Source organism: Sceloporus occidentalis, unplaced genomic scaffold, assembly GCF_023333645.1.
Source record: "Sceloporus occidentalis isolate IW3139 unplaced genomic scaffold, rSceOcc1.0.p SCAF_2, whole genome shotgun sequence".
In the NCBI taxonomy this organism is placed as follows: Eukaryota; Metazoa; Chordata; class Lepidosauria; order Squamata; family Phrynosomatidae; genus Sceloporus; species Sceloporus occidentalis.
Window position 1 is genome coordinate 49,424,454 of NW_028316982.1, and position 23,055 is coordinate 49,447,508.

The 23,055-nt window shown below is 40.1% G+C and overlaps 2 protein-coding genes across 4 annotated transcripts in view; both read right to left on the reverse strand.

The window, feature by feature from the left end:
* Positions 1–3,538: 3,538 nt before the first annotated feature.
* MTERF4 (mitochondrial transcription termination factor 4) lies at positions 3,539–7,806 on the reverse strand. Its single transcript, XM_089509303.1, has 4 exons — positions 7,737–7,806; positions 6,027–6,534; positions 4,829–5,013; positions 3,539–3,927 (listed from the first exon to the last, which is right to left on the reverse strand). Exons 1-4 carry the CDS (start codon positions 7,764–7,766, stop codon positions 3,565–3,567), a joined length of 1,086 nt encoding a protein of 361 aa, XP_089365429.1. The 5' UTR covers positions 7,767–7,806; the 3' UTR covers positions 3,539–3,564.
* A 6,285-nt stretch (positions 7,807–14,091) lies between these two features.
* Positions 14,092–23,055, reverse strand: part of PASK (PAS domain containing serine/threonine kinase) — a 38,914-nt gene continuing 29,950 nt past the window's right edge. For 2 of the 3 annotated variants that reach the window (XM_089509302.1, XM_089509300.1), the window contains 6 exons: positions 22,874–22,999; positions 21,930–22,064; positions 20,696–20,895; positions 19,696–19,829; positions 16,957–17,103; positions 14,092–16,190 (listed from right to left, as the gene is read on the reverse strand). In XM_089509302.1, coding sequence (XP_089365428.1) covers positions 16,003–16,190; positions 16,957–17,103; positions 19,696–19,829; positions 20,696–20,895; positions 21,930–22,064; positions 22,874–22,999 — 930 coding nt within the window. In that variant the 3' untranslated portion in view covers positions 14,092–16,002. Of the gene's footprint in view, positions 16,191–16,956; positions 17,104–19,695; positions 19,830–20,078; positions 20,896–21,929; positions 22,065–22,873; positions 23,000–23,055 lie in introns of those variants that run through there. The other variant, XR_016280012.1, reaches the window with a different exon arrangement.

Consider the following 23,055-nt stretch of genomic DNA (forward strand, 5'->3'; position numbering starts at 1 on the left):
TCCAATGTATTTAAAACCAGCCTGTTTCTTTAAGACTGATGGGGTTCCAGGAGCTGGCTCAGAAAGCCAGTTTCTTATCCACAAACTTAAATTGAAAAATGGGTTCTTTTTACCACTAATATATTTTGCTCCAGAGAGCTTATGGAGAGTGACGGTTAAAACCAGAAAAACAACAAAAATAAAATCAATTACACACAGAATAAGAGTTGGAAGAGACCACAAGGGATACCAGTTCAATTTCCTACCATGCAGATATACACAACACATCCCCATCAGATGGCCATCCAGCTTTTGTTTAAAAAACTTCCAAAGGAGACTCCTTCACACTCTGAGGCAGTGTATTCCGCTGCTGAACAGTTCTTGCCATCAGGAAGTTCTTCCTAAATTTTAGGTAGACTCTCTGTTCCTGTAGGAAAAAGTCCTAGGATGACTTCACCCCAGCCTGCTATCCTGCCATAACTGAGCTGGTTTAGGGAAGAAAAAATACTGGTTTGGTATAATTTCTTATCACATTTCCCCCCCCCGACAGTACTTTGGTGATTCATAGTCACATGATCTGTTTTCTGCACTGCCAAATGCTGCCTTCCGGGAGGAAGGGTGAACAATCCTGGCTGCCAATTGTCCTGAAAGCCCACTACTGTGTGAATGTGTTGAGAAGGTGTTGGCAATCATGAAGGTGGCTGCCATGATCATGGAGAGGTGGAAAGAAGCATAATCGTGCCCACTCACACCACATACTGCCTCAGAAGCAGTAGAAGGGACCTATTTCATAAACCCAATAATGGAATAGCAGCAAGATTGAAAGCCTATTGATGATTTTACCTATCAATGAAAAGATACACTACAGTAATGCATGGAATGCAAGGCGGCAGCAGGGCAGACATGAAGTGTAGGTACTTCATTTTATCCTGTTAAAGTTCTGCTTTTCTAGCCTCATGATAAAGTCCTTAGTCTATGAAGCAGCAGAAAACAAGCTTGTCCCATCTTCAAAATGATACCCGTTAACTCTTTCCTCTGTATGCCAAGCATACCCAACTCCCTAAGCCACCCTTCATAGGGCAGGGTTTCCAAATCTTTTACCATTTTGGTCACCTCATCTGGACACATCCCAGCTTGTCAATATCCTTGCTAAATTTGGGGTGCCCAGAATTGTACACAGTATTCCAGATGAGGTCTGGCCAAAGCAGAATAGAGTGTTACTATTACTTCCCTTGATCTAGACACTGTACTCCTATTGATGCAGGATTTATTGGTCTATGACTCTAAATAAATATACTACTGTTGATGTAGCCTAGAACTGCATTGGCTTTTAGCTGCCGCATCATAATGTTGACTAATGTTTGCCTTGTGGTCTATAACATGCACATCCCTTTTGCATGTACTATTGTCCAGCCAGGTGTCACCCATTCTATATCTACACATTTCATTTTTATTACCTAAGTGTACCTTACATTTGTCCCTGTTAACATTCATTTTGTTAGTTTGGCCCCGGCTCTCTAATCTGTTAAGGTCATTTTGAGTTCTGACTCTGTCCTCTGGGGTATTAGGTACCCCTCCTAATTTGGTGTCATGTGCAAATTTGATAAGCAAGCCCTCCATTCCAGCATCCAAGTACTGAAACAAACAGAATGGTGAAAAGCAAAAGAACTTAAAAAAAAATGAAAATACAGAATATATTGTAGTGGTGATGATGATGACAATGATTAAGACATAATAACCTAACCCAGTGACTAACCAAAAAGAAAATAATGAAATATTAATTGAAACAGTAAAGTTTACAAAGAGTAAATGGCTGTCATCATGTTCAGTGTTTACAAGATCATTAGCTGGACTTATGCTCTTGTAATTTTTGGGATTCATATTTATGATCATTGATGATAAAATGTGACCCCCAAAAACCTACCTCTCAAGCCAAGCAGTACTCCAACCAAAAGGTTTCAAGGCCCTGTAGACATTGTCATACACCCCATTAGCATACCCCATTGGCATGACAGCACCCCAAGGGGCCTCTTCATCTGCCCTCTTTACACACACGACTGGGAGAAGCACTGCAGTTACCATTTCCCAATACTCCAGTCTGCAGCATTTCCAAAATGCTTTTGTTGGGGTCTTGCCTGACTTAAGAGGTCAGTTTTTGCAGGGTGGCATCAGCATAAGTAGCTATGATGACAGAGTTGTTGTAGCTATGTCCGATGGTGCTGGATTTTGACTGCAATATATAAATGGTACATAAAGAAAAATATATTAAAAATTAAATTCCAACTTGATGTAGCATCCACGCTAGTTTAAAAAAATCTTAACATTCTAAATACCCAGGTAGTATTAAAACAAAATACTAAGCATATCTACTAAGTTGAGGTGTAATTCAAACTCTAAGGTTGAAGAATCAAGAAAATTTCAACAAGTTCTTTTTTAAAAAATGACAAGACAGATCTTAGGAAAAATCAAAAATATATAGTTTCATGCTGGAACACCCAGATTATAGGACGCAATTAATTGCCAATGTAAAAAAAAAAAGACTGACTAAAGAGGTCTTTAGTCTTATCCAGTATAGATCATTCAATATTCTTTTATTTAACCACTTTTTAGCCTCCAGCTATCAATAAAAGCTGTGTGTGCCCCAACAACAGAGCTTATTGCTATTTTGGAGCTTCACCTCAGTCCCCATTATTGTATGTCTTCCAATTGTTTCCAACATGACAACCCTAATGTGAATGTACATGGGGGTTTTTGGCAAGATTTTTTCAGAATGGGTTAGCCTTTGCTTTCCTCTGAAACAGAGAGGAAGGTCACCCAGTGGGTTTTCTATAGTTGAATGGGGATTCAAAAGCTAATTTACAGTCATAGTCCAATGCTCAAACCACATCACACTGGCCACATATTCTCCTATAAATCCTTGACTATTCTGTCCTTGACAAAACTTGTAACAGCTAACATCTCTGATCTGAAAGCTCCATCACAACGTATATATCATCTTCCTTGACAACTCATCTCAAGGCACAGGTTGTTTATTCCATGACTCATGTGTACCCTCCACAAGACTTAAAAGAAAAAGCTTGTGTTGGTTCTGACAACAGTAAAACTGGGTCAAAAGATTTAAACACAGAAATGAACGGATGATTTCCTGCTACGTAATGAGACAAACAAAACATGATGACTCAAGATCATTTGGGGCAGAAGACTTTGTATTGCTAGTCATCCACCTTAAATTTTGCAAATGTTTAAAATTACTCACTAATGAATGCTAGAAACTTAACCACAGTTTACTTCTGGAAGTATTTTAGTCAAAACTATCCCCCCTTATTTCTTAAGGAAAGAATTTTGAAACAAATATTTTTGTAGTTTTTAAGGTGTAAATGCAAAAAAGAACAACCAAACATTCCTGGTTTTATTACTTCTATACAGACACTGTATATTGTAGCCAGGTTTTAACTCCAAACTTACATCTTCTGTGGAACCAATAATGACCACCTTCTTTTCTTCCTTTCCATGTTTCACACATTCATTCCCAAATAAAGCAATTATAAACTCAAACAGATTGTATAATACAACACACAAGAATCTTTATTTCATGTCCTGATTCATATCAAACCCTTCATCCTCATTCTCCAAATCTGATCGTTCATTTTTCACTGCCTCTTCGTCTTCCCACTTCTGCTCTTCTTCACGGGCCAGTAATTTCTTAAATATCTCATATTCCTCAATTGTAGAGTAGGCTATTTTAGTCACAAAGTCATTTTCAGAAGCCCTGATTATGTTTTTCAGTTTGGGATTGACAATCTGAGTTTGTCCTTTCTTGTCAGGAGTTTGATAGAGTCCCAAGCGCTCCAAGAAGATGAACCGGTTCCTTATTTCAGTAAGCTTTGCTTGGAAGAAACTAGATTTCACTATTTCTCTATGTTTAACTCCCATCCTAAAATATGCAAACTGGGGGATGGAGAGAAGAGAGATTCTAAATATCAAAACTATCAAGCAGAAAAAACCAATTCTTTAATAAACTATTATCAATATTATGTGCCAAAGACACAACACTTTTAAGCATACTCAATCCCACTCATGTCAGTGGGTGTAATTGCTCTTAATGCAATATTGAATAGTGGGCCAAAGGCAGATGATATATGAATTATACTTCGGGATCTTCATCTGCATTTCCATACTCTTCTTTGCTTTTGCCTCAGCAACATTGCTATCATGTTAAACAGGTCACATGACAACATCAGGGCTACTGGATTTAAATAAAGTAGATATGCTTTCATTCGTAAAGCTGGAAAAGCATCTGAAGTCCTTAATGCTATATAGAAATAGTTATGGCAATATAGTAGAGACAGAATAGCCATCTTGGCAAACTGGTTATTTTGAAAGCCTCGATGTTCTTCTGCCTCTTTCAGAGAACTAGACAACAAATAGGACACATCAAAGAAAGCATTAGTGATTTATGGAGAAATTCATTAGTGGAGCCATCAGCATGCAGGTCTCACTTTTTAAAAAGATATGAACTTCTAGCCTCTCTTAAATGAAAAGGTAGGTCTTAGGTGGCAAAGGAAATTCAAAGGATAAATTCAAAGTTTTTCTCTGTTCGTATTTGGAAATGAGTGAGTTCGTTTTAAGATGTTTTTAAAGCACAATTAAGTTCTAGGCGTGGGGGAGAAGTTATCAAAATGCCCTGTGAAACAAGTAGTTTGTCCAAGTCCTGAAAATGTGGTCTACTCTCAAAAATATGAGCTGACCAAAGCTATCTAATCCATTATGGGAAAATAACTTTTATATTTATACTTTTAAATAACATTAGCAAAATAACTTTTAAAAAACATTGCACAACATGCTTTACCTGGAATTTGTATTCCACATCATTTAGCTCCTCTAGCAGCATATTTGGGCATGTCTGCAGAATTGTTGACACTTGGTCCACTGTGAAGAGGCATTTTTCTCTGAGGAGACGTTCTAGAGCTTCAATCCTTTTTTGCGGCAATGAGAAGATACTTGGAAAACAGAGTGCCACATGGTTGAGCCCACCTGTAAAATATGAGGACATACATATAACATTGGTATAGTTCTTTTCCCCAGAAGCCACAATAGTGCTGATGTAGTCTGCTCTTCATTCTGAGAGATGTGCAGAATTAAAAATTCACCACCAAATCCACACATCCCAAGGAATATAATGAGTATGTTAGTGCTCTTGTTCAAGAGATGGTAGTTTTTTTATGATATCACCATAAGGAATTATTAACTATTTCAAGCCTATTTCAAGTTTATTTACCTAATTGCATTTAAATCCTGCCTGTTAACACATTTTCATCATTGCAGTTGTATGTATTGTCCCTTATTTGTATATTTGTCTCTGTATGCTCATGTGTGTGTGCCTTCAATATACAACAAGCAATGGAGAAATAAAGGGAAAACATTGTGGAGCAAATGAAAAGGACTAATAGGACAGTGACAATGTTCTTAAGTAACTGCACTCAAGGATCGGAGGGAGGGGAAGGAAAAAGGAATAGTAACAGAAAGGAATACTTATTATCTTCACACAGAAATAATTTAGAGCACTAGAAAAAAGTGTGAAATACAAAGAAAATTTCAACTTGGTCCATGGGTGTCCAGCAAGGATTTCATTGGCAAGCATCTTCACTAATCCATTTCATTATTTCAATTTCTATCTTTAATCCTTCCATGTTTCACAGCAACATTTAGACAAATTTCCATTTGACTATTCCTCAAAGGAGTGGGGGGGGGGGGACTAATCTTCAAAATAGGATCCATCCCTTCTTTGAAAGGCCATCCAACCTCTGTGATTTATTCAGTGGCTTGAATTTTAAAAACTGAAGCGTGAAGCTGGTGTGATTTGCTATCACTGATCAGAACCCTTTCCTAGAGAGCACTTTTCTCTTCTACATTTCACATTAATGTCCAGCTGAACAATGGAAGTTTATGCTCCCATAATCCAAGCAAATTGGGTCTCAACAATCCACTATGGCTCTGGAACACCATTCAATACATACAGTAACTCCACAACACAAAGAAAACACTACCTTCCTGAAAGCCAAGCCTCCTCAAAAGATTTGCACGGTCCCTCAGATGTTTTGCTGGCATTCTTAGCAATTCAGGGTTCTTCTGTAGGGTGCTCAGTGTGGCTTCGGTGCTTAAACCCAGGAGGAGCAGCTCTGAAACTACCATCAATCTGGGTTGTGGTGGCAGTTTGGGCTGCAAGCTGAACAAGTGGGTAACCTGAGCAGGACTGAGACCCATGTCCAAGAATGAATCTGCTACTTTCCCTAGCTTGGAGCAATCCAGATCAGCTGATCTCTCATGATCCACAGGAGAAATAGTGGGAGTTTTCAGGGGCTTCTCGGAGCCTTTGGTGCTGTCTGCTTTGGAGCTATGAAGGGGAAAGCTTGCTTCGCTTTGTTCAGTAGAGTTGGTCCTAGTCAGTCTGTAGAATCCCAAGGACTGAAAGGAGCACAGAAACTCAACATGCGCTGCTTTTAGAGATGACTGGACATAATGACAGACCGCAGGAAGGCAACTCTTCTTTAAAATCTGCAAATAGACATAAATAACCCACTTTATTTAACTGCACGATGAACTACAATTCCAAGGATTCCATAGCATTGAGCCATAGCAGTTAAAGCGGTGTCAAAATGGATTATTTCCAAAGCGCGGGTGCAGCCTTGGGACTATAGTGTCCAGCTGTGGCTCATTGCTATGGAATTTTGGGATCTGTAGTTTTGTGAGTCAATTACCCTTCTCTTTCAAAGAGCTCTGGTGCCACAACAAAATGATTCCCAGGATGCCACAGCAGCGAGTCATGGCAATTAAAGTGGTCTCAAACTGCATTACTTTTGCAGTGCGGATGTGGCTTTGGGAGTCCAGCATTGATGGCTCATCCTCATCATATTTGTTTGCATCCTGCTCTTTTCCCAGAATTGGGACTCTATTAACATTAAAAGTGCAGTACAGTCGGCCCTTCTTATACATGGATTTTTTATACACGTATTCAAGCATACATGGTTTGAAAATGTTCCAAAAATGTATAAATTTACCTTGATGTTCCATTTTTTATTAGGGACACCATTTTGCTATGTCATTATACTTAATGGGACTTGAGCATACACGGATTTTGTTATACACGGGGGATCTTGGAACCAAACCCCAGCGTATAACAAGGGTCCACTGTATAGTTAAAAAACATACAGAAGTGGTACATGAAAATGTAATTGAATTATTACAATATAAATAGATACAGTACAGATATTTTAATAGACAGCTTATTCAAAGGTTAAAATACAGCTTGAAAAAAATTAAATTGTTTAAAACACTTTAAAAACAAAACCACGGTGCTAGGGAATTCTGGGAATTGTAGTTCTGTGAGGCATTGAGCCTTTTCTGTCAGAGAGAGAGAGAGAGAGAGCGCTCTGGTGCCACAGCAAACTACAACTCCCAGGATTCTCTAGCACTGAGCCAGGGCAGTTAAAGCGGTCTCAAACTGGATTGTTTCTGCAGTGACTTGGGAGTCCAGCATCCAGCCATGGCTCAGTGCTATGGAACTTTGGGATTTGTAGTTTTGTGATGCATTGAGCCTTCTCTGTCAGAAAGAGCTCTGGTGCCACAATAAACTACAACTCCCAGGATGCCCTAACACTGAGCCAGGGCAGTTAAAGCAGTGTGAACATGGGTTGTTTCTGCAGCCTGGAGAGTCCCGAGGGGCGTCTGGCATCCATCCAGGGCTGGCTCTCACTCACCTGCCCTAACCCTCCTCGCCCCAGTGCCATCCTGAGAGACCCCACTTCCGCCCGAGAGAAAAATGGCGGCGGTGGCGACGGAAGCAGAGGGAGAAAGGAAAACGCTCCCGCACACTGCTTCCACCGGAAGCAGGAAGCAAGGTTCCGCCATGAAACCACGCCCCCCTCGGAACTGAACTGTGCCCTTTTAAGGGAATTTTGGACTCCATCTCCCAGAATCCTAGGCTATTGGCCAACATGGTTGAGGCTTCTGGGAGATGAAGTCCAAAAAATCTCTTAAACCGGCACAGTTTGGGGGGACCACTGCTTGAAGAGCAAAGCTCCCTCCGCCACAAGACTGCACTCCCCACAATCCCTTGGCAGTTAAAGCGGTATCAAACCAGATTATTTCTGCAGCGTGGATGGCAGCCCCAGACTCTTAAGGAGTGACTTTTAAAAGGATTTGCTTTTGTTCTTGTTAAAAAGTTGACATAGGCGCCATCATATCCAATAGTTTCCAGATCCGTTCTTTGCAAAGACAGTATGTGTATTTAGAAGACATTTGCAGATGACACCAAATTAGGAGGAGTAGCTAATACCCAGAGGACAGGATCAAGATTCAAAAGGACCTGATTAGACTAGAAAGCTGGGCCACAGCGAACAAAATGAATTTTAACATGGAGAAATGTAAGGTACTGCACTTAGGGCAGAAAAATGAAATGCACAGATATAGGATGGGGGACACCTGGCTGAATGAAACTACGTGTGAAAGGGATCTAGGAGTCCAAGTAGACCACAAGTTGAATATGAGTGAACAGTGCGATGCGGCAGCTAACAAGGCCAATGCTATTTTAGGCTGCATCAATAGAAGTATAGTGTCTAGATCAAGGGAAGTAATAGCGCCACTATATTCTGCTCTGGTCAGGCCCCACCTAGAATATTGTGTCCAGTTCTGGGCGCCACAATTCAGAAAGGACATTGAGAAACTGGAGCGTGTCCAAAGGAGGGCGACAAAAATGGTGAAGGGTCTGGAAAACATGCCCTATGAGGAACGTCTTAGGGAGCTGGGGATGTTTAGCCTGGAGAAGAGAAGGTAAAGAGGTGATATGATAGCTCTATTTAAATATTTGAAGGGATGTCATATTGAGGAGGGAGGAAGCTTGTTTTCTGCTGCTCCAGAGAACAGGACCCGGAACAATGGATGCAAGCTACAGGAAAAGAGATTCCACCTCAACATTAGGAGGAACTTCCTGAGAGTAAGGGCTGTTCGACAGTGGAACACACTCTTTCCTCAGAGTGTAGTGGAGTCTCCTTCCTTGGAGGTCTTTAAGCAGAGGCTGGATGGCCATTTTGGGTATGCTTTGGCTGAGATTTCCTGCATGGCCCTTGTGTTCTCTTCCAACTCTTTGATTCTATGACTCTTTTTAAATGCTCTCATTTTTGGATATTATATGCTGGGGAAAAATAAATTAAAAAATTGATGTGGGCATGTGTACCAAGCCAGTGTTGTGCAGTTGAGCATTGGAGTAGGGCTCTGGAGACCAGGATTCGAATCTCAGCTCAGCCACAGAAACCCACCTTGGTCAACTCATATTCTCTCAGCCCCAGAGGAAGACAACCGCAAACACCTTCTGAAGAAAATTTGCTACAAAAATCCCATGGTAGGTTCACCTTAGGGTTGCCACACAACTCTTAAGGAACACAACAACAAACCATGTCCATAAAAAGTATGCCATAATATCTACTACACACTGTTACAGTGCTGTGATCACTGTCTAATTTCTAACATCACACTACACTGTTATAGTGCTATGGTCCCATTTTTAACTGCTGTGGCTGCCTCCTGTGGAATTCCAGGGTTTGTATTTCATTGAGGCCCAAGAGCCCTCTGTCTGAGGATTGTAAATGCCCCTCCCTAAACTGCAAATCCCAGGATTCCACAGGAGGCAGCCTTAGCCGCTAAAGCAGAATCATAGCGCTTTAACAGTGTAGTGTGATATGAATGGTTGCACCCGCACTGCAGGAATAATCCGCTTTGAAGTCACTTTAACTGCACTGGCTCAATGCTATGGGATTCTGGGAACTGTAGTCTGTTGTGGCACCATGGTAGTTAAAGTGGTGTCAAAACGGATTGTTTCTGCAGTACAGGTGCAGCCCATGTTGCACATTCTTCTCAGTACATCTATTGCTATTGGGGAGGCATAGAGTGCCTACAATATATGTATATTTACGCTTTTGTAAACCAATTACCTGGAAAGGCTCACAAACTGAAAATGCAGTGCTTCTAAAGCTGACTGATCTAGAAGGCTGGCAATTGCTTTTTCACAATGTGCCACAAACCAGCACATTTTTGCTTACTGAGTACAATCGTTTCTTTTCTTTCCTAGAAATTTGCCAGGGACCAACAGCCAATGGCTCAGGGACCACACCGATCCAGGAGCATTACTATGAGTAGTACTGCTTTTGGGTGCTCAACGGACAATTCATTTTAGCCAAGAAGCAATTGCTAGCCATTGGAAACACACACTGAACTAGCAAGAAAACAAGTTTGCTGTATCCTTAATATGACATCCTTTCAAATATTTAAACACAGCTATCATGCATAGGGTAATTTAAGTTTCCTAAGGCTTCAGCCTTCAGTAAGAACACAAAAATAATAAAATATCAAAAATATCAAAGCCAAGCCTGTTATTGTCTAGCTTTAAAATGTGCCTTTGTCTAACTACGCTTCCCTAAGAACCATGACTGAGGGCCTGTACACAGGCCAAACTAAAGCTGCTTCTGGTCACTTTGAAGGTATGCTGTTAAAATGACACACACATCTTCAAGAGGCCAGAAGCAGTGCTAAAGCTGCAGTCCAGTCCTTAGGACTGGAGTGTGGCTTTGGCATGAATTGTGGCCTCTTAAGACGCATGCATAATTTAAACAGCATATCTCCAAAATGACCCGAAGCAACTTTATTTTGGCCTGTCTATACGGGCTCCGACTTCAAAAACAACACAAGTAGCTTGTAGTTCAAAACAAAAACTTACTAATGGCTTTAATCTATATTTACATAAAGGTTGTATCCTAAGCTAGCTAGTGAATACTTCAGGTAAAAAGAAAATTTTATCTCACCATCTTTCAAAGGAAGTTGATGGAAAAGAAAGATGGAAAACATGCAATTGAGAAAATCATTGAGTCTGTTAGTCCCAAAGGGGGAGTGACCTAAATAACATGGTTAGTTTGAGAAGAATCTGCATGCAGGAAATCCCTATCTAAGGAGAGGGAAAGAGAATACAAAAATCTTCTGACATCATGTCACCTCTTAACCATTTCTTCTCCAGGCTAAATATACCTAGGTCTCTAAACCACTCCTTCTAAGGCATGGTTTTCTGACCTTTCACCATTTTAACCACCCTCCTCTGGACATTAGCTTGTCAACATCCTTTTTGAATTGTGGTGCCCACAATAAAGACTCAAAGCACAGCTTTAACAAATAAGGGATGTTTGGCTTTATGCTGGAATCACTGTGAAAAATCAGATTTTTGTGAGGACGCTTCTAGTATAGGTTTATATACAAAAAAGGTAATGTCAATAGGCATCAGAGAGAACTGGGTTCACATCCCTGTTTAGCTATACAAGAAACATGAGCATGAGATGAAGATTCAATACTTACCATTACATTTCTGTTCTTGAAAACAAAAAAACCAACTAGCATTAGGATATGCACCCTATAAGGCCAGAAAAGAAAACTCCTGAACTTATTTTCAAGAGAAGGGGCCACTGCCTTCAAATCTTTCCATCCCATCTTCCTATCTTTGTGGTGAAAGACTTCAGCAGAGCTCAGTGTTTTAAAATATGTAAATAAAAACAAGTGAAAACATTTTTTTTCTAATGAGAGCAAAACAGAAGGCGTTTCCCTCCTCTTCTGATGCTGTTCCCTGGCATACAATGGTAAACCACCCAAAAGCGTATAGGTAACACTCCCTCACAGCATCAAGCCAACATTTCTTGCCCTTTTTGAAGAGAAGCTACAGAAAGCAGAAATAAGATGCAATCAAAAAATGCTTTCTCTGAAATATGATAAAAAATAATTTCAGATTATATTAAACAACACTTCTTGATATCCTTTTCCTGCAGGCATTACCTTGATCCTTTCTTTTTGTTCTCGTCTTGCTAGATATGACCTTCTCAATAGTCACAGATGTGACCTTTCTGACCCTCTTTTTATTCATTCTCCCATGCAAGTGCCCTTTCTTGGGCCAGTTAGCTTAACTCAAGTTAAAGCACAGAGGCAAAGATAAAGGAACAGACACATTACCCTTGACTTAGGGATCTGGGTGTTTAGCAGGGAGAAATGGTTAAGGTTATGTATGATAGCCCTGTTTAAATACTGAAAATGGAGGAAGTTTGTTTTCTGTATGTCTAGAGAACAGGACCTGGAGCAACGGGTTCAAAGCACAGGAAAAGAGATTCCACCTCAACATTAGGAAGAATTTCTGGAACACACTCCCTCAAAGTGTGGTGAAGTCACTGCGAGATAGAGAGTTTTTGCTTCAGCCAAACAGCTAGAAAATCTTGGCATTTCAAAATTTAGCTATACTAATGAGATTAACTGCAGGATCAGCGTAATTGCTTTTTTTAAGCTTAAAACAAAGAAGTAGTTATTGAAAAGCTGGCACTAAATTGTAACAACTTTGCTGGGCTGAAAACTTCCAAGAAGACAGTACAGCATTTGCAGAGAAGAGATAGATAGGAAGCAAAGAGATTTGTAGCACAAAAGAACACTTATGAATAGGGATGCCATAACGCGGCTGCGCCCGTGATTGTAACGGTTTTGCCGTACTGGCATGGTCACGGTCCGGTTCACTCTAAATCCCGGGTTGGACCCCGGCCGGCAGCCATCGCGCCTAAAGGGAACACTCATCCCCTTGAGGCTGGCTGGCCAATGGCAGAGCAGCTGGGGCGGAGCTGTTTCCAGCCCCACTCTGCCATTGGCCAGCCTCAAGGAGGAGGTGGGCCCTTGGAGGAGGAGGAGGGAGACTTTGGGCCAGCCGGGGGAGGGAAAAGTGCCCTTTCTTAGTGCATGGCAAGGAGGAGGAGGAGGAGGAAACAGGACCATTTTCAAAGGTCCCCCCCCCCCAAAGTGCACTTTCTGTGTACAGTAGAGTCCCGGTGAAGAAGCATGGGACGTCGGATTGGGGACAAAAGTCCCTCGCCTTGCCTCCTCCCTCCCTCCCTCCCTCCCTAGTTCCCTACTTACCTTCCCTGCTTGGGTCAGGCTTCTCCCTTTGGCCTGAGGAAAATGAAGCTGCCAAGGAGAGGCCTGGAGCTGTCCTCTGCAGCCGCCGAGTCCTCACCTTCCCTGCTCCCTTCCCTTCCCTTCAAAGGGCTCCAAAGAGCCCTTTGGAGGAAAGGGGAGGTCTGGGAAGAGCAGGACTGGGCTAGTGCCCAGGTCTCTCCTCTCCTTTCCTGCCTCCCTTCCCTTCCCTTCCCTTCAAAGAGCTCCAAAGAGCCCTTTGGAGGAAAGGGGAGGTCTGGGAAGAGGAGAGTGGCCTCGGAGGACAGGCCTGGGCTAACCACACAAGCCCCACAGAGGAGCCTGCGTCCTCCGTCTAGGCTTGTCCTCCTCCATTTTGATCATGCCTAAGAAACATGCATTTATATTAACATTTTTAAAAAATCAATTTTCTTCGTGTCCTCCATTTTAAAAAAGTGTCCTACATTTGAAAATGTTGTCCTACATTTGTCCCGGTTTGGAGGTCCTGACTTATGGCAACCCTACTTATGAATCAACTGAAATTCAAAACCCCAGCACTTTTTATGTCCAACTGTGTATGTGTAATAGGTTAATGAATATTAACTGACAGCTTTTAATGGTCGTGGGATGTATGTAGAAGGGGGGGGGGGACAGAAGGTGGCTCTGAAAGTTTGTACATCTCATGGCCCAGCCAATGGGGAGTGAAGTAGGAAAATGCAGCCAGGGAAAGGGATAAATAGTGTCTGAAATTCATGACCAGTGTGCCTCGTGGGTTTTTTTTTTTTCTGTTTCATCCAAGTCTGCAGACTTAAATAAACCTAAGCTTCTGGGAATTTGGCTTGCTTCATCATTTTGTCCTGGAAAAGAGTTTGGTGTGTTAACCTTCTGTTTCTCACAGTCTCCTTCTGTGGAGGTTTTTAAACAGAGGCTTTGATTCTGTGTTCCTGCAAGGCAGGGGTTGTTCTGGATGGGCTTTGGAGATCTCTTCCATCCCTAAGATTATATAACCTAGCTTGATGTCATTCGGAAAAAGGGAAAATTTAAAACACAATACAGCACTTTTAACCTCCTGATCAGATTGTAATGGGAAGTTTGTAAAGCAAAAAGGATTATGGTACAAAAAGTAGCAAGACAATCACAGTTGTTGGCAGCAAGATAATATGTATGGACACATATTAAGACACATATGTATGGACACACGTTAAGATATGAACATTTAGTATTCCTTTGGTACAACTAGAGTGCACAGGAATAAAAAACAACCTTTATGTTCAGAAAAGTTACCATATTTTAAAATACACACTAGAGTATAAAATGAAGTCCCAAGAGCTGGCTTGCTTATTCAGTTTAAAGACATTCAACAAATCATGGTAAGACAAAGATAGGTTTGCTCCAGTGGAGCAATACCTAGAAACAGGAGTAGCATCCAAACTTGCTTCAGTAATTTCCCAGAAAACATGTCTCTAACATTATGGGTAATCATTAGTAGACATTTTTTTCCTAATATAAACTGACCCTTAGAACAGAAACCGAAGTACTGAAGTGGGTGCACATTTTAAATAAGTGTACTAATCAAACAACATTCTACATGGTTTTTACACTTAGAGAGAGAGAGAGAGAGAAAACTAATGGCTCTTTCAAATATTTTCTTCAATACAGAAAAATATTTTCCTTCAAGAAATGGAAGGCAGGAAGGATTGGATTCTAGAAAAATAAAAAACAGTAAAATATATTTCATAAAGAATAATTTGAAGAGATATTACTGAAGCATCTGCACCTTTAAAATCCAGTACAAGCATACTGATCTTTTACAGAATCCTTCCTGTTATTCATAACAGTGGTATTGAAAAATGATTGTGTTGTGCTAAAGTATAAATCAGTTGAAAAAACAATACCGTACCATTTCAAAAACAATTCAAAAGTGACTTATAAAACATAGTTTGCACATTTATAAAAATAGGTATTGCTGTCATAAAGTTTAAAATTTTATATATCTTCCAAAGAAACTTATATAAAATTATTTGGGAGAGATGTATCAAATTAACTGAATTTGAACTTTCCAACATCTGCTTCTTTCAACAGAGTCAGATTCTTCAAACAGTTAACTTACAGTTATAATTATCTGATTAGGGATCTTTGGGGACAAAAAAGGCATTCACTTTAAAGTACAATAGCTAAATAAAACATGAGAAATACTTTCTTTTTCTTAATAAGCAAGGAATAAATCTATCAACTGCAAAATGACACCTCCAATAAGTGGACTTCTCAGTACCACAACTATACCAAGATGTCACAGTAATGAGTATTGTAGGCTCAAGATGATCATCTCCTTGGCTTGGAATATGAATCAGCCTTAAATGGCAAGATGATCACTTGCAACAGGAGGTAGTCAGAATTTGTGACCATCAGAAACTCTTCCTAGGGGCAACCCAGTCAGCTAGCAGCTTCACTAATGTAGTTAATTTACATTATCAGTTATCTCAAATGGAGCACATGCACAAATGATGCTCTGGTATGCTAGTAAGAATGCACTAAAAAATATGTTTCTGTCAAACATCTAAAGTCTAAAGATCATTCCTATCAGTTCAGCAATTTAAACCACTTTGGCAACTAAGGCTTCTCTTGCAAACAGTAATTACAACCAAGTTAGAAAGAATGGGCCTGCTCACTAGCAATGCATGCCAAAGACACAGGAGAGTGGTTGCCTGCTCTATCCATTATGAACGCCTGCACCTAGTCTTCAGGAGTGCCAGATGTCCTACTATCAAAAAATCAATGTATGGGTTTTTCATCCCATTGTTGGTTCCTAGATTTTATATGGCATGCCTGTCATATAATTTAATGTATTGGTTTAGAGCATAAGCACCACGAAAATGAGATGCTGATATGTCCAGGAAGCCTGTGTGAGAGGTGCTCACAGCAAGTAGATTGATTTGCATGATCCCACTAATCCACAAGACTTAAGGAGAGAGAATTCATATCCTTGTGGCAATTTTTTCTTAGCAACTAAGGAAGAGCAAGGTGATGTTCAGAGTACAGACTTCACTAGTCCCGACACTGGAGAGAGGTTGATGGTTCTTGCTCTGAAGAAGCAGCAGTTCTTGTGTGCTGGGGATTAGCCAGTTCATAACTGCAGAGATCATCATTAAAGCTCTGCTCACTCTCCAGACTTGGGGCTGCCCAGATACCACCATGACTGCAGCCAGTAGAGTAAATTTTGAAATGGGTACCTTCTGAGAAATTTAAAAAAAAAAAGAAAAGAAAAATATAGCATTATTAAACCTGAGCCACCAATATTTCTCAACAACAACTGCATATTTCCAAAAGCAGCAACAGCCTGTATATGTTAAGAAAATTAGATTTCACAGAACAGTAAGATTTATGACTTATGGGTAGACATGAATTATGGGTAGGCATGTACAGCAGCCATATAAATCTACTGTATATGCTTGACTATAAGGCAACCTCAAGTATAAGTCAAGAGCTGGTTTTGGACCCAAAATGTTTGATTTTGATATGACCCATGGATGTGTCTAAGGTAAAACCTAAGGGCATGTAACAAAGAATCTAAAGAAATAAACAAAAACAATGCCAAAGAAGATACACAATTCCAGCAGGCATAACTGTTTGTGCTCATACTAAAAAATGGAAGGATGAGAGAGCAAAGAGGGATCAGAGCTTCCAGGACAGATGATGACACTCTTTTCTTTTACCAGTGGATGGTTCCTTTTTTAAATAAGAGTTTAAGCACAGTGCTCACATTGACCCATAGATAAATCGACTCAGGTTTTTGGGGTCAATTTTTTTAGTAAAATTTCTAGACTTATACAAGTATAAACAGTATTTCCAATAAACAAACTAGCATATCCCTTGTGCCCAGGCTCCCTTAGCCAACTATGTCAAATGAGAAGTAATTTACAGTAGTGTTCCTTGGATCCTTTACTCATTTCGAATTTCAAGGAATGTTTTGAAAGTTCCTTTCCGAACCCTGCACCTTACCTGACTTAGCAGAGACAAATACTTTCTCCCAGGTGTAGCTGGCCAGGTTCACAGGTTGCGTCACCCAAGGATGCTCTACTACTACTTTTAATGTTGTGCGATCCTCTGGAAATGGCTGCAAGAGTCCAGACAGAAGATCCATCAGGCCTGCAGTGAGCAAAGAAAAAAAAATAATGCCAGTAGCATTTACAGTGACCTTCAGCTTGCTTGGCAACCATAAAGTTCAATAACATGAAGAAACTGAAATTCAGCATCTAATTACATTTTTAAATTATAAATTCCAACTTATTCCATTCTGAATTAGTTTTTTCCCCTCTTAGTACAATCTCTGCTTGGCTATGAAACTGACTGAGACTGAGAGCCACCTGAGAGCTACCTGCCCAATGCACGTCCTAGAGCAGTGATTCCCAAACTATAGTCCTCCAGAAGCCCCAACCAGCTTGGCCAACAGTCAGGAATTCTGGGAGACAAAATCAAAAATATCTAGAGGACCAAAGTTTGGGAATCACTACCCTAGAGCATGAGAAATGGATTAAGGTTTCATTCAGGGCTATTCTGAAAATGATCCTCTTGTTCTGAGGCTGTACAGCTCGGCATTTGGCTCACAGGTAGCATGAGAATAATTTAAAGACCGGAAAGTCCAACCCTGAGGCCACACAATGAGCACCACAATTGTCATAGTGGAAATGGTGCACACATTACATGCCTGTGGATGTAACAAAATCCCAATGGCTGCTTCTCTAGGGGAGGGTTGGATGAGCACAATGGGTCCAGGTTCCCATTTGATGCCCTGGGAACCTCCAGGAATTACATGGCTTGCCCCCTAAAAAAGGATAAAAACCTTTAGGATTGTAGGACAGAACACAACAAATGGACAGAAATCTTCTAGGTTTGAAAAATGTGGGTTTTTTAAATGTTGAACAGTGCAGCATCCTGTACCTCCCTCTGCAAGCTATAGAAGGCAAATTAATCCTAGAAGCTCCTAAGATAAGTAATGCAACCTTTTGGGAAGGACTTAAAAGGGGTGGTTTGGAGAGTCTGGAGGAATCAAGGGACACAAACACACAAAACCTTGGGGAGCTACATGTACTTTCAGAAGCCTCAGTTTGCCCACCCTCATCCTATGGAAAGGCAGCTTGGAATTACTGATTTAAAAAATAGGGGAGGGGGAATATTAAGAAAGAATGCAACTGACTTCCATAACCAATGAAAATACAATTTCTCTATATAAGATCTTTTCAAGCCACCCCTTAGACTCAATTCTAGAAATAGCTCCCATTTTATAAGCCAGGGAGACCCTGTTGCCTCATGGCAGAAACAAAAGATAAGACAGGAGACTGGATCCGTGAAACATGTTTCGCTACTCTGAATATTTTTTTAGTGCAAGAGTTCTTTTCCACCTTTTTTTGCTAGTGTTGGTATTTCTTTCAGAAAGCTCTTAAATAAATGTACATTCAGGGTTGGAATGTCAACAAGACCTGATCTGGATATGACATCTGCATTCTCATGCTTTATCTACATATTAAGGCCTACAATATGCATAATTAAACTTAAAATCTTCCATAATGGTGGCTGCTTTGACCAGCTTTGAAACTTCTTCTTTGGAACACTACTTGTGGTTGTGTGCCTTCAAGTCATTTCTAACTTATGGCGACCCTGAGAAGAAATATATCATGAGGTTTTCTTGCAGAGGTTTGCCATTGTCCTCTCCTGAGGTTGAGAGTATGTGACTTGCCCAAGGTTTCCCAGTGGGTTTCATGGCTGAGCTGGAAAATGAACCCTGGTCTCCAGAGTCATAGTCCAACACTCAAACCACTGTGCCAAGCTGTCTCTCAATCTGAATCCCACAAGGTAAAAGAAGCACAGATCCTGCTATCTCGATGCTGGAAAAGTACTATCTGATGGGATGGCTCCTCCCAGAGTAAATTCCATAAGCTTCTGAAAGCCTTGCTTCTTTAAATGGATGGGGAGTCAGCCAACAAAGTATGTCCTTCTCCAATGATTGAAAGTATTAGCACAGACAACATGAAAAGGTATAGAAAATTGTTTGCATATAAATAATGAAAGCTAAATAGAGAAAAGGACATGGAGGCACAAGGCTTTTGATGGAAATAATATTATCTAACAAGATAATACTTTTCTAGCAATCTGTTTCAACTGCAGTTCTCAGTTCAACCAATACAGAAGCCCTAGTTAACTTTAAAGTACACTGATACCACTACTCATCCTCCTGATAATGGTGGGTTTATTGACCTGCAACAATTAGGCTAGTATTTACATCACTTTACTGCTCATCTAAGCAGGAGGAATCTTGGATGACAAAACAAGAAACTGTTCACAGTCTCACATGATAAAGCCTGAAGATAATGCTTGAAGTCACAAACTGCCCTGCCCGCCCCCTGCCCCCATTCCTGGTTATATCTCCAGGTTCATTAGAGTTCAGAAACTGAACAAAGAGAATGGTGAAAGAAGTTTACTTTCCTATCTCTAGAATTTCAAAAGTGGCAAGGGAATATATGCACATTCATTAGACATTCAGCCACGTGCTTCCCCTAGTCCACAGCTCCTTCCTCACTGGCTCCAGTCATGAAGTATGAAGAAAGCAAACCATATATCTATTCAGACATGTCACATGGGGTTTGCAAGCTCCTCTATCAAGAGTTGAGGAAATCTAATCGATCCACCTTGCTCAGAAAACCTAAACCCAATTTCCTCTTAATTCTTTGGAGAAATACCCACCATCTGACACACTGCAAGGAGGTCTTAATACAGCATCCATGGTTTCTTCCAGCTCACAAAAAGGATTTTCTCCAAATATTATGGTATACAGTGTAATACCAAGTGACCACATCTCCAGTTCTGGTCCTGGATATCTAGAGAAGAATACAGTGGTTAAAGTCCATAATGTCACAAAATATGTCAGACAAAAGCAGAATATAAACAAAAGGAACCACATTTAACTATACTATAAATAGCAAATCACTTCTAGTATGCCTTGCCTAAGAAAACCCTCACAAATTCATGTGTTAGTCACATACCAACGGGCTAATTGAAGGCACAAACACATACACATATAAAAACAGGTTCCTTGCACAAAAATCAACATGACAAATTCTTCTTACCAGCCAATCAAGACACTGTCCTCTCCCACCTGCCACCATGCTTTCTTAAATTTTATAAACAACAGAGGATGAGAGAGATGTTTGGAAGCATTGCTTAGATGTATCTGTCAACAATGAAAATCTCAAGAAAGAACAAGGAGAGTGAAATACCTGATGATGATTAAGAAGAAACTGGTTGCATTGGGACATTCATACTTCACTTATTAAACATATAACCCTTTTGCACAATCAAGTGAACATATATGTTCCACCTCTCTCTTTAACTATATTTTCCCATTTCTTCTAAATCAGGAAACTCTAGTTAACAGCCTCAGAATCAGCCAGGACATTAAGGCAACTTCAAGCCATAGTTTTATTTCCTTGGCACATTCTGAAGCAGTTAACCACAGTGTGATGGAGAAACTACTGTTAATGGAATGCTTCTGTCCATTAGTCAGCTGGCTGCATATTCAGCCAAAGAAATCATTTGTAGCGTACTAATCCAAGATATTATTATCCAAACTTCCTCACTGTCCTTCTGTAGTTCACTCTTGAGTTAGTTCTAGAGGCCTTGCCCTTACCTAATTTATGGTACTTCTGTCAAAACTGCAAAGGTTTTACTTCCAAGTCATACATACGGATTGCCTGAGAGCACTTCTGGTGAGCAGTACTCAATAGTTCCACAAAAGGTATAGAAAAGCTTGCCAGGTTCCAGGTAAGCAGCTGAGCCAAAGTCTATCAGCTTGATAGTGAAATCTTCAGCAATTATGATGTTCTCATCCTTGATATCTCTATGAAGGATATTCTGACAGTGCAGATAGCCCACTGCAGACACAAGCTGACATTCAGAAAGAATCAGAGATCAGAATGGGTACCGATTGCAATTTCTTGAAAATTATTTAAGTTATTTATCAACTGCTTATCATATCTGACCCAACTGTAATAACACTAAATAAACAAACAAACAAATTAGCCACTGCAGTGCAGAGTTTAGAAACAGGATTTGAGAGGTTCTGGTCTCCACTGAGCCATGAAATTCACCAATCACTTTCTTTCAGCTTCTCTTCAAAACCAGTCTCAATACCCCCACCACAGTTAATACAACACTCAGCCCCTGGTCCAGGTGGCCATACTTTCACAAATGGAACCACATTTAACTATAATATAAATAGTATAGTTAAGTTTTATATTAATACAACTAGGATGCTTCATTGAAATAAACTCCCTTCTAAATTTGTGGACTTACATGATTCATTGGATGCCAACTTAAATAGTTCATTCAACAATGCAATACTATAAGAGATCACTTTAGAAATATTCTACAAAATTTGGACAAAACAAATTGTCCTGTAATTTATAATAAAGTGAGCAAACAGAGTAAAGTCATTAGAGTCTAAAGATTAATGTGTAGGCAACACGTTGAAACAGTGAAATAACACTCCTTCTGCAGTTTTCCATTAATAAGGGTTTCAACCCATTCTCAGAGCTGGCTCAAAGGCAACCTAAACAGCTGTGACTTGAAGGACAGCAACCTGAAGGCTTTTGCTCTGTCTGCCACTGAATTTTCCCCTCTTCTTCCTTAAATACTGGTAAGTGTTATTAAGTAAGTGTTATGGGGGCCAAATTAGATGAGACTATTTACACAATTACTAATTGTACAGATTTTTTTTTAAAAAAGTAAACAGTAGCTATGAGGGCCCATATCTGGATTGGAACTGTGATGTGGATATGGGAGAGGGCCTTGCCCTTCCTATGGACTTGATCTAGAACACACCCGCTCACAGTTACCATTATCCTATTATCTTATCAGCTAACATGCTGCAGATTCATGTCAAGTACGTATTTGCAGATTTCATTTCAACTAAATCTTACCTGTCTGAATATGTAACTTGCCAAAGGTTCATCCAAATCAGGCTGGTTATCAATAAATGTGAAGAGATCCAGGCCTGACCCATGCTTCTCCATCACTAGCTGGAAGAACTGCTGGTTCTCAAATACATCTAGTACCTGGTGACAAAGGGTACCATACAATTTCTGATTCTCAAAGGAATTTTAAAATGTGGCATCCCACTACCTTAACCTAGAAAGAAGAATTGGGCCAGCTATATTATAATCCTTGGAGCAAGACTTCTCTAACCCCCAAGTGGTATATCTAACAGCCTGCTGGTTGGGGATAGTGAGAGTTATCTGGCACATCTGAAAGGCACCATGTTGAAAAAGGCTGCCGTAGAGAATTACAGTTAGATATTTCAATTTTCCATTGTAAGAGAACTAACATAGTTAAATTACATTCTCTAACAGTGTCCTGATAAAGGACTAAGAAGATACTGCAAATCAACATGGGAACAGGATTTTCTCTGGAAATGTTAACAAGGTTCCTTTCACTGAATACTGCTTAAGTCACATGGGACTTATTGTATGGACAACTGGCTGCCCAATATAATATCTAGTCATCTTTATTTACAGCAAAATGTTGTTGTTAAACAAGGGTCCAAAACACACTGTAGAAATAATCCAATTTGAGACCGCTTTAACTGTCCTGGCTCAATGCTAGGAAATCCTGGGAATTGTAGTTTATTGTGGCACCAGAGCTCTCTGACAGAGGCAGCTAAATGTCTCACAAAACTACAGTTCCCAAAATTCTCTAGCATTGATCCAAGGCAGTTAAAGCAATCTCAAACTGGATTATTTCTGCAGTGTGTTTTGGACCAAAATTAATTTATGCCACAACATCAGTATATAAAAGGAATCTACTTTATGAATTAGCAGAAAGTACATCTCAACAATTATGTATTTGCATACTCAATAAACTGTACCTTAATAATATTGGGGTGCTGAAGCTTTCTGAGAATTGCAATCTCCTGAGTGATTGTCCCCAGTTCAGGGTCCTCCACCCAACAATAATCCAATACTCTTTCTTTCCATATGAACTTTACTACAACCTGTGAATAATTGAAAGCAAAGAGAAATCCTAAGTAGGTAATAATTGGCCTGGTGA